This window comes from Helicoverpa armigera, chromosome 6 (genome assembly GCF_030705265.1).
Source record: "Helicoverpa armigera isolate CAAS_96S chromosome 6, ASM3070526v1, whole genome shotgun sequence".
Classification (NCBI taxonomy): Eukaryota; Metazoa; Arthropoda; class Insecta; order Lepidoptera; family Noctuidae; genus Helicoverpa; species Helicoverpa armigera.
Genome location: NC_087125.1, coordinates 1,882,832 through 1,894,887, shown reverse-complemented (window position 1 = coordinate 1,894,887; position 12,056 = coordinate 1,882,832). Strand labels below are relative to the sequence as shown.

The 12,056-nt window shown below is 34.6% G+C and overlaps 1 protein-coding gene across 2 annotated transcripts; it reads left to right on the top strand.

Annotated features, from left to right (window-relative positions):
- The first annotated feature begins 1,294 nt into the window (after positions 1-1,294).
- On the top strand, positions 1,295-11,750 carry LOC110382351 (transcription factor SOX-14). 2 transcript variants are annotated; one of them, XM_049852386.2, is made up of 3 exons: positions 1,295-1,755; positions 9,443-9,764; positions 10,047-11,750. In XM_049852386.2, exons 1-3 carry the CDS (start codon positions 1,553-1,555, stop codon positions 10,212-10,214), a joined length of 693 nt encoding a protein of 230 aa, XP_049708343.1. In that variant the 5' UTR covers positions 1,295-1,552; the 3' UTR covers positions 10,215-11,750. The 2 variants fall into 2 exon arrangements, with proteins under 2 accessions (XP_049708343.1, XP_021198633.1); XM_021342958.3 differs by having other exon boundaries at positions 1,297-1,755; positions 9,443-9,749.
- The last annotated feature ends 306 nt before the right edge of the window (positions 11,751-12,056 follow it).

Here is a 12,056-nt window from a genome sequence, read left to right as displayed (position 1 = left end):
CACTTATAAATGTAAGTAGTCTTGTGTTTTGAGAGCTTGATTATGCTATAGGAAATCAATTTTACAATAATTATTTGTACATATTAACAACAACAAAAATTGTGCTGCAGTTTTATTGAGATCTTCAATATTTTTTAAACATACATTCACCAAATTAGTTGTTCTGTTTGAATACACAAACACCTACGAACACCAAGTTCACATTGAAACACAGTGTTTATATTTGTATTAAAAAAAAAAAACGAACTCTTTTATTATTAAAAAGAAAATTAAATGGGTAAATAGAAAAAAATATATTAAAACTTCAAGTTCCTGATTAACTGTTCTAGTTAAATTATGAAAGTAAAATAAATAAATCAGATACATTTAAGTAATTAATTTCTTCTGCGAAATAGCGTTACAAAGGTTATTATCATATACTTTCTTCTGTGTCCTGTACTTTCATTTATAACATCTTGGTTAATATCTCCACAAAAAATTATTCAACAGATTTTCATAATCAGTAATTAACGAATACTAAAAGAGTAACAATTATCTTGTATTTGGTTTAAGGATGCTTATCACCTCAAAAGATTAAAATATGTACTTACATAAAAAATGTGTTACCTACCTACTGGTCTTAATAAATCTTTTTTAATTACCTTATACTACTGATTTTTTTTAATAAAAAAGTGCATTTCTGTTATAGTCACTTTTGATAATTTTCAACAAAAAATAAGGCACCAAGATAAAATACATAACCGTCACTACATCGTACTGATGTATTTCTACAGGACGAAATAAGTAGCCGTAATAAAATAAGTTCAAATATAATTAAAACAGGTAGAATTACATAACATTTAATTCAAAAACATACTTTGAATAAAACACACTACATGACAATATAGGTAATCCATTCCAAACACACTTAACATTACATTCTAAACGATTAAACGTAATTACATCGACATCTTCAAAAACCAATAAACCATCAAAGCGATCAACAAGCCGCCTCAACATTCTCCCGCCAGTGTGAACCCGGTCTAATGTCAACAATTAATTTGTGCAAATCACCGGCCGCGCTCTGCGAATCGAATCAACATTCGATTGCGGCGCGTTCTTTTTGCCCCAAGATTGTGGTTTAAAAAGAAATTTAATCTTGCTAATAAACATGCAAACACGAACGCCGCTGCTACCTGTTGAAGCGCGCGAGACAAACGATTCCTCAGCCAATCACGACCCAGCGGCCGCCCACGGACGCCCTCCATTGGCCACTCACTTTAGAGGGGGGAAACCCAAGGGGGGACAAGGCAGAGTTCGCCGTTAACATGACACTAGCAAGAAAAGCGCCGCATTGAGCTTTCGACGAGCTTTTCACAACGCGCGCGGGATTTAATCGGTTCGCAATATTTTGAATGTAACGCATAAATTAAAAATTCATAAAAAAATACTACACTGAATACAAAACTGATATAAGTTCGTTTTCGAAAATAATGCGCGTGCAGTACCGGTGTGGCGTAAATTGATTTTTTTGTAAAAGTTGTTTTTTAAAGCCGTCAAAATTGATCTAACAATGTCTCTGGGTAAACAGCCCAATGACCATATAAAGAGACCTATGAACGCCTTCATGGTGTGGTCGAGGGGGCAACGTCGGAAGATGGCGCAAGACAACCCTAAGATGCACAACTCGGAGATCTCCAAGAGGCTGGGAGCGGAGTGGAAGCTGCTGACTGAGATGGAGAAGAGGCCGTTCATCGATGAAGCTAAGAGATTGAGGTGAGTTAGTGGAATATTCTTAAGGATACATAAATTTTAATTTTTATTGCATCATATTTTTCTTAATCAGCTACTTGAAAAAAATATTGGAGCCATTACAAAGAAAAAGGAAAATTTTAAATACTGTATTATGTGAACGAATCAGGAATGCATTTTCTATTGCTTTATCGTACTTTTCAACGTTTATTACTACCATTTCTCTAATATTCAAAATTCGGCTTTCAACTATGAAATAATTTATTCGTTTTATGATGATTGTGTAGGTATTGTACAGTTTATCACGAGGAAATAGTAATTACCTATCCTTAACTAAATTTAAAAAATTAAAAGATCGCAATGTCTACCAACAAAAAAAAATAACATGAACTTCAATTATCTCTATACTTAATTGGAAAAAAGCTAAGCAGGTGACTGTAATCATCGTGCGATTATTTTGTAAAATATAAGAACCTAAGAATAACACATAAGTGCTTAAGATTTTTCATCCATTCAACCGTGACCTTTTATTATTTAAGAAAAGAATACTTTCCTTCATATGATCAAGCAACTATCTATTTAATTATGACGTTTTAACCCTTTACTACTCACGCTTGAAACCGAACAAATATTTGTACACAACCCCAACTTTTTTCAACAAAAAAATCCAGATAATTAAACTAACTTAAAGAAACCACACACAGTTAACCTTTCATTTGTTAAGCAAACAACACTCTTAAGTATTTAATTTCTCTTCGCATTCATTATCTTTTTAATTTCATATCTGTGGGCAAACATTTAACAAAAGCCACACACCTTATATTGCGTTATCTGTGGAACAAAAAATTAGTATTTGTTTAGGTATACCATTTCTCTACGCGGAGGTTTTAATTGTTTTAGAATTATTTTTATTAAATGCACTACTTGTATTTATTTCTTCAGTGAATATTCATACATACTTACATCTTTGATAGTCTAGTTCCGCCAGTAGTTTTACCCAAATGTCATAAGAATTACTCCGTTCACCTGGATAAAAATTGCCTAGCCTAAAACGCTTACTCGATGAATGGGTTATCTCACACTGAATTATTTTTTCAGTAGTTACTGAGATTAGCAGGTTCATGATATGATCCTCTTTATCGGTGTATAGGTAACTGTATTGCCATTGTTTTACAAGGTTTTTCTTCGGCATGCATTGCTTGACAATTTGTTAAGCTAATTACGTGCGAAATGCATTGTAGTTCCGGTTCGGTATGAGACAAACTTTTGGTTGGCTTATAGTTTGATAGGACTCATGAATCGGTATGAAGATTAATGGTAAGGCGCGCATCACAACGATCGGATATAAAAGCCGGTATCGGACCGACTAAAAAGTTTCGAGTTACTTAACAATTAGGTACCTCCACATTAATCTAACAGCCAACCAGGAATGTGGAAATAATTATGGTATCATTGCCTTTTTTGTAAACCTGAACTACACTTAGGTAAATTCGTAAGCTTCAAAAACATTGATACCTGTAGCCACATACCATCTGTCACTAACATAGCTGCTGGCTGACTATTTCCTGCATCCGGATAAAACAGGGTAAAAAAGTAGCTTAGGTGTGCTATTTTGTATACCTACGCTACATTATTTTTACATTTAACCAAAATCTATTCAATAATTATTAAGGGAAGTATTTAAAAACATCCCCACATTCAAACTTTCACGTTTATAATACATATTAGTTTAATTAAACAGACCGTTTAGCGACACAATTAAATGTGTGAACAGGCGCCGCCGGATGTTTGACGTTCTTATCTCTTGATAGTTAGATATAGATGTGGGCTTTTCTTACTGTGTTTGATTATTTTATGTTGATGATATAATACTGCATTTGATGGTAGGTTTTTAGAGTGTCAGTAGTTTTGAGTCTAGATATTTTTGGGTTAAACAACAGGCTAAATAAATCAAGCCAATTCCGGAAAATTGTTTCTGGATTATTTGATAACCAGCTGCCGGGACTTTCTTGCTGCACCTGGGTATACGAATATACATATGTTATGTGCAAGATACATAACTGTAAAGTTTCATCAACATCCGTTTCGTATTTTTTGCATGAAAGGGAAAACATCAATTTAATATTTATAGGTACCTTATGATATTGTAGATCCAAAATCGTTTTATATGTATTTTGCTCAAATTATTATAATGAAAATAAATCAAATTAAATTTTAAATCGATAAGTTAAAAAAAGAGATTTTGATAATCTCTTAAGGTGCAGCCTGTACCTACTTAGTGGAAAAGATACTTTTTTCCTTATCTATTTTTTTCAAATAAACCTACTGTAGTATTTCCATGGAATAATACACTACTTATCTTTCAGCATTATGGTACCTATCAGTTTTTATTGTGAGTGAATCATTCATTCATTCTTTACAGTCTGTGTGTACTTTTATCTTGAAGTTGTTTTCTCACTCAATACTTGAGTATATTTTTTCCAGTAATTGATGCACTTATTATCTAACAATATTAAAGATAATATTTGTTCTTTATTAAAATAACAAAGTTTACAACGAATAAGATATCTGTTGATCATTCCTTAGCTGCCCATATTCAAAGTCAAAATCAGTTATTGAAAGTACGCTAGTTAGATAAGCCAATTTTCACATCAATACCTATCTACGTATTTACAAGGGACAAGACCCCACAAAAAAGCATCTCTTTTGCCACTTTCCAGTGTTATGGCTGGAAAGAAGACAGTGATGAACAAACTTCCCAGCAACACAGCTATCTATTACAACATATTTTAAAATTCCAGCATTTAAATAAGCGTATTAATAACTGGAATTCACTTAGTATTCTACGCATATTGGGGAACTAAAAGTAGCGAAAACCACTCAAATCGGAATTAGAGTCCAAAAATTTTACCTTAACAAAACCTGGTCCTTTCGTTCGCATAAACACAATCTGGAACCCTTTGAAAAAAGGAACTCAACTACGCATCACAAATTGGCAACAAATCAATTTAATCTGTCCATAGAGGTCGGTGAGAGGCGACAATTATCTGTTATTCATTGTAATAATATCTAGCATTGTTGGGGAGCCTTATCTGGGGTTGCCAGAGCCATAAAAATGAGCTTATGTCTCGAGTCTAACTCGGGTCGAATATAGAGCTGATGTTGCGAAATCGGGCTTAATTGTCTGGTGACTTTTGTCTGGGTTCTAAAAGGGTTTAAATATTTTTGTTATTATTGGTTGATGTGTTTTTTGATTGTAGATTTGAAAAAAAGTTTACAATTTTTTAAAGCTGCGTTTCGGAAATCAGTTGATCGTTTTAGAACTTCCTAAAAACCTTTTCATTTAACAATTCTTATTAGCTATATTTTTTCTGTCTATCTCTTCACAGAGTATTAAAATTACCCTAAATGCAGACTTTGTTTATCTTATCTATTTACCCGTGTGTTTAAACTTTCGAACGCTGCATTTTCTTCATCATTTTTAATGCCTCTATATATTTTCGTTATGATAAAAAAAAATGGTAGAATTTGAATTGATGAAATGGAAAAAATAATAAGTAATCTATTGAAATTAATTCCTTTGTTACTTTGTTCTTTAATACAAATATTTTCGCATTAACATTTCTATATAAGATAAATCAGTAAGAATTAATTTGTTAGGGTACAGTTTATTAGCGGGGCGCGCGACTGGCACACCCCGCGTCACTATTCATTTGTTGCCCATATCTTACTTAAATGTTAGGGACTTCACGACAAAACTAAGTTAAATAGAAGTCGATTTTAATCTTGAGCGAGCGACGGAAATCTGATACCTACACAAAAAACAATCTTTGAGTTTGTGTCGTCATATTTTTCACATCATCATCATGATTTTTTAATTTTTGTGATCCAGGAAAGCTATAGATAACTAATTAATCGAGTTCATTTTACTCCTGAAAGGTTTGATCACATAATGATGAGGCAGAAAACCACGGTTGGCCCTGTTTTATTATAATTTACCTACACTTTTCAACACGGGATATTTAAACACAAAATAAATTTACCTAGCAATAAAATTGTTTCTTAGTTTGCATTTGCATTAAGTCGATTCAAATCCTGCTAATTATATGTGAAAGTTTCTACGTCTAGATGATTGATCCTCAATCACGCTCAATCTTTGTCGTCTGCACGGAGTTTAATGATGACTGATACTGATAAATCAGACTTTTATGCGTGTGGTATAATTAGTGCTCTCAGGAAGCGATTGAAGGAAACGACATAGTTTTAAATAGTTCGATTAGATTAAAATATCAAAATCTGGCACACAAAACATTTATTATATTATAACAATTTAAAGGCGTTAACGTAACATCCGATTCGATTGTTACAAATCCGATAACAAGACCTCCATACCCACGTGGTTCAAACAAATGTGTGCTCAATCACCTTTATTCATCATTTATCGACAACATACACGTTATCTTTAACAAATAAGTTAAAATAACTGTAACTTACAATAACCGCTTTGTACAGTGAGGTGACGCTCTCATCGACAATAAAATCAATTGATAAAGAATATCTTTTCAGTGAATGGTAGTTACAGGATTGTGGGCTGAAGTCATAGATTGAAATGGTGTATTTGTTAAAGAAATATTGTTTGTTTTAAACGTTTTTATGCGATTGTTATACGCAAGGTTACCTATAGAGACGTAGGTTACTTATAGCTACGAAAATATTCAAAGTTTAAAAAAATGGCTTATAAGCTATTGGTTGTAATAAGCATTGCACCTTTGAATAATGCTTTAAATATTGGCTCATTTACCCTCATTCTACTTTAAAGCATAAGTAATTACTTACAAAACCTACATAAAATACTGATTTAAGGTTAGGAACAGATAGGCAAATCAAAGGCAGTCCGTAGATGTTGACATTGCAAAGTGTTCCTATTTTTATCAAGTTCATAAATCCGTATACAGATGAATGGTAGTGCACACATTACAATGATCTGGTCTCCGGCCAGCATAAGACCGACTGAAATTTTTAATGGGCTTCCCGATTACTTTCAAAATTAACTATCAATCAACCACCGCGTGCAATTACAATTCCAAATTCACCTACAATCCACCTACAATTTAATCTGCCGTGTGCGAGGGGTTTAAAAGATAGATTTCACGTTGTATCGTGGCAGTTTTTAAACACCTTTGACCAGTCATTGATCTTCTCTTGTTACAAATGGCCAATTTTCCGAACAAGATTCAATCAACACCAAACCAAGAAGCTACTTATAATAAAATTCAAAAGATTGCTCAATAGCCCCAGACATTTCTGACCGTTATTGAGTCCTCAGATTATACAGTCCGATCAAACAAGTGATAAAAATAAGTATGGAGGCAAACAGGCGCGCCTTACACCATTGTCTGACCGATAACAGTGGGAAGACACCATGGCGTCCCCTTGCACTGTCACTTACATCAATACTATGGCTTATTGATTTTGTAACTATATTATTTGATAGAATTTTGGAGTTCAAACTGGGTTCTCTAGTTTGTAGTTTGGGTTTTCGAAAGCTGTTTTTTTTTCGGTTTTCAAATTGAGTCCTGTCTGTGATTGGCACATCTTTGGAAGTCTTTAAGGCAGCCGAAGCCAGAAAGTTTAACAACGAGTTTTACCAGGAGGTCTTGCTTATCGGGTTGCCCGAGTATTGAGTAACTGGTTGAGGAGATCAGATATAAAGAGGCAATTGGTCCATGTAAAACACTGGTACTCAACTGCATCCGATCAGACTGGAAGCTGGCCCAAACATATTTGATACATGCTCGGCATATGCTAACTAGTTACGGCAGCTCTGTTTTGAAATTGCGAAGATGCAAATACGGGATCAATTTCAGCCGACGTATTGAAGAATGAGGATGATAAACTGTTTAAAAATTAATAGTTACTGACCCCAAAACATTAATATGTAGCAGGTTCAAGATACAAATAAGGGCAAACATGATTTTTATAAGAACTATCTCGTCCCTTCTTCGAAACCCCCCAAAATTCTTAAAAAAAATATATCGATTCAACGTACAATCACACAACACTATCTAAACCAAAAAGCATTAATAAAAAACCCAATAACTTCTTATTGACGTTCCAAATTCAATAAACACATAAAGCGATCGTTGATATCGAATCATGTATAAATATATCGATATTTACCGAATTCGATTAGTTCCATAGAAAAAATACGCCAAAAACGTGTTTGATAAAAATGCTCCGATAAGTTTTTTCTTGACCAAAGATATTGTGATATTTTCCTTGACGATATCGTGTTTATTTGGTTAACAAACTGTAATGAAAGAAGTGATAGTGTGAGTTCGATGACCTCAGGTTTTTGGTTCCAAAGATAGGACAGTTTCTTTCAATACTGATAAATGTGTTTGGTGTGAATAGGCTGGCTACTCGTCTATGGAAAATTTTGAGATAGGATAAATAGGTGATTTTAAAAATTGATAATAGTAATCGAAACTTGTCATAAAATTACGTAAAGCCAACAATATTATGACAAACAGGCAAATAAGCTTTTAACTCTTCCTCATATACTTATATATAAAAAAAACATGTTACAGTTAGGTACAATCTCACTGCCAAGATAAATCTTTTTTCATTTCAAGGGTGTTGCGAAGTTGAGATTTCCTACATGTTGCGACATTCATACAAAAGACCATCTACAGAGCGTCACCTATTGTGCTGCATCGCTATTAAATGGCTAGAAGTACTGTCATAGTCACCGTGATTAAACATATTGAAAAACATTGGATCACATTATGTCATCATCATTGCCTATCCTGAATCATGACATGCGCATTTAGCCATCAATGCAATCAAAGACCTACAGCTAATAAGTCAGACAAATGTAAACACAGGCATTAATAGCAAATTAAATAAAAAAATAAATCTAAATCCGCTGCACAATCAGACTCAACAAACAGTCGCATTGAAACCTCAGCGCAATGACGAACTATCATCCGCCCGGCGTGGTCCACTCGAATAATTACAATCGACTCGCTGACAATCGCGATTCTATCACAAAGCTCGCATAATCGGACGCTGTGTCGACTCATTCCCAACACCACACGACGTAAACACACACCCACACACACCAAAATCAACTCTACTCCATAACAATACAATCCAATTTTGCTTACATTTGAAATGCACATAGTGCAGTCGTATACACAGATACCCGATTGTGACTGGGACAATGCAATAATCCGCGCATTGTTGAATCGACATTGTTGTTTTAAGGGCGGCCAGGCGTTCGCGACAATTGCACGCTTTATTGCATAAATAATAATGTTAATATTAATGTTATATCGCCCAGCGGCGTTTCATTGTGGCATTTTGACGCTAAACTTATAGTATTGTGGGGCGAATTGAGTTATGCATTCGATTTCAGAGGCATCGGATATCTTCCGCGTTTGTTTTCGCTGGTAATACTCGAAGTGTTGATGTTTGCTCGAGAGCGAGGCCGCGACGTGAGGGCCAACAATTGTGACGTGGATAACGTTTATTCAGAAATCGGGCTCGCGGATTAAAAAGAAAAGAATATATGTGGCATAAAGTAGCCTTTCCACCTGATTGTAAAAACTTACTATATTTTTTTGTGCCAAGCAACAACAATGATTCAATAGGACAACAAAACATTTAGCATAAGGTCACGATTTTAAAATGATTTTCTTTTTCCTAGGGCACTGCACATGAAAGAACACCCCGACTACAAATACCGGCCACGACGAAAGCCGAAACCGCTTGTCAAGAAGGAACCAAAGTTCGGTTTCGGCATCAACGGCCTGATGGCACCGGTACCGAGACTGGTGACTCCTTCGGTACCACACCCGGTGCATCCACAGCTGCATTCGATGCCTCATCACTTACTGCCGGATAAACCTGAGTTGAGCAGAGCATTGTTCCCGCCATTGCCGTACCCGTTCTATCCCTTTGCGAAGCTACCTTCAGATGATGGGAAGTTGGCTGCTGAGTTGGCGCATTTGCAGGTAATCTTCAGTAAGGTATTGATTTGAAATTTTTGCAATTACTATTGACAACTTGTCTAACTCACCTCACCCTTTTAAATGCTGTCCATGTTCTGTCTTACATATCTCTTAGTTACCACTCTACCTTGCTACCCCACATTGATGAAACATCTAGCGACTAGATTTCTTTATAAAGGGACTTCAAGTTTTTATTCTAATTATTTACCTGAAATATAAAATAGTATGTATTTGAAATGAACTCTTGGGCGGTGTTGGCCTAACATTATTATGTATCTAAAGCTCTCATTTCTTCCGCAGGCACTATACGGCGGTGCGCTCTACAGCAGTGCTTTGTACAGCAGCGCCCTCTCCCCCTGCGGCTGCCCCCCTCGCCGGACCCCCTCCCCTCCCCCCGCTGACGTCAAGCGCCCCGTCGCCTACGTCCTCATGAAGAGCGACGAGGAACCTCCTCAGCACGTTATCTGAAGGCCGGTCGCGCTCCCGGCGAGGGTCTGGCCCTCGCACTGGGAGCGACCTTCCACCTCCGTACAGGAGCGCGAGACCAGCTCACCTGACAGTGTCTAAGACTGAATGGAAGGACTTATTAGAACAAACTCTGTGAATAGGGATGTGACATCGATTCGGCCTTTGAATTGGTTTCGGCGATAAAGTGATTTCAAAAAAAGAACAGTGTTTTTGTTTTTACCGGCCAGATACAAATAGCTGCGAAGTATTGTATGTGAAGATGGAATGGTGCTGTTCGTGAGTATGCAATGATGATGAACTTTGTGCAATCAATGTTACTGTTAATGTGCAATGTACCTTATTTTAGTTTCTCGTGAGGAGCACCTCGCACTTTGAATAGATAACATATCATAGAATTTACTCTTCAACTATGTACTTACTAGACGTTAGTTAGGCGAATTAATGTCAATTTTATAAGAAAGGAAAGGCAATTGGAGACTTTCAAACTGTGTTACCCAGATTTTCTGTCTTGTGCACCAGAAAAACAATATGTTTTGTAACATCTTTTATAGTTTACCTCGTTAAATACACCCCGTTTTATTTGTTATTTATAACACTAAAATACTGTATCATTTTTAGTACCGTCACAGGATTTGTCTATAAATAAATATATCTCAAACCTAATGCATCAAATGTATGTAATCACTAATAATTGTAGTGCAATAATAAATGTAATAAAATATAATCAAAAACATTCATAATAAAATAATTGTAAGACTTGGAACACGATTAAAGTAATTCTCACCTGTAAGACTATCACTCTTCTTTATCGATATCTTCTTGCTTGTCTATACCACTTATCGATAGTGCATGGAAATATCGATATTGGAGCGTCACATCACTATAATGTGAATTATAGTTTTTGTAAATAGCACTTGTATGTAAATAAAGTCGTTATTTTGGTTATAATATTATGTATAGTGAACTTAATATTTAAGCAAATAATGTTCGTTACAAAATATTCAGTTCGATTATCAGGTTACCTACTTATCTCGTAAAACAAAATGTAATCCAATCTCGGTATATGTTTCTTTTTCTAATTTGTTCATTTTTATAAACAGTAAGGAATCTTAAAATCTTATGCAGGAACACAGGTATTTTGAATTAATTTTAGAATTTTTTGTTTATACTTTTATTTAGGGCTCGAAATACAAAAATAGGATCTACTTATTTTAAGTTTTCTTTAAACTTTTTTTGAGAGCAATGTATGACAAAGTTATGTAGCGTCTTGTAGCATCGAAATAATTTTATAAGTTTTATGTACTTAGTTCTCCCACCGATAACTGTTTCTATAATACATGTGTATTATTGAATTGAAGTTAATTGCTATAACTTAATAGTTATTAAAAAATGTTTGTAAATTAATTATTAGTGACTTAATTATTGTTGATATTATGTTATTGTTGAAATTTAAGTTTTATAGGTTTTTAAAGTTTTTAGTTGTATTCGAAGAATGTTTGATTTTTATAATGATACGAATAATAAACGATACATCGGAATAAAGTACTTTCGTTTATTTTCCTTCCGTTTAACATAATCTCTCAACTTAGTTGACAAATTAGATACTTAATAGGTAACTCAAGTTATTGAGAAAATAATTAACTCTTAGGAAGAGAGTTAATGATTTTATTTTGACCCAGTAGGTAGGGTACAAGAAAAACAAAACTTTTCAAAATTATCATAATATTCATAAGTTGAAGAAATAATCTAAATTCCTTATTCATCCATTTGGCTGATCAACCTTTTTTACGTGCGAGATTACAAAGAACAACACTATCGAAAAGCTTTCCACAGTTTCCATGG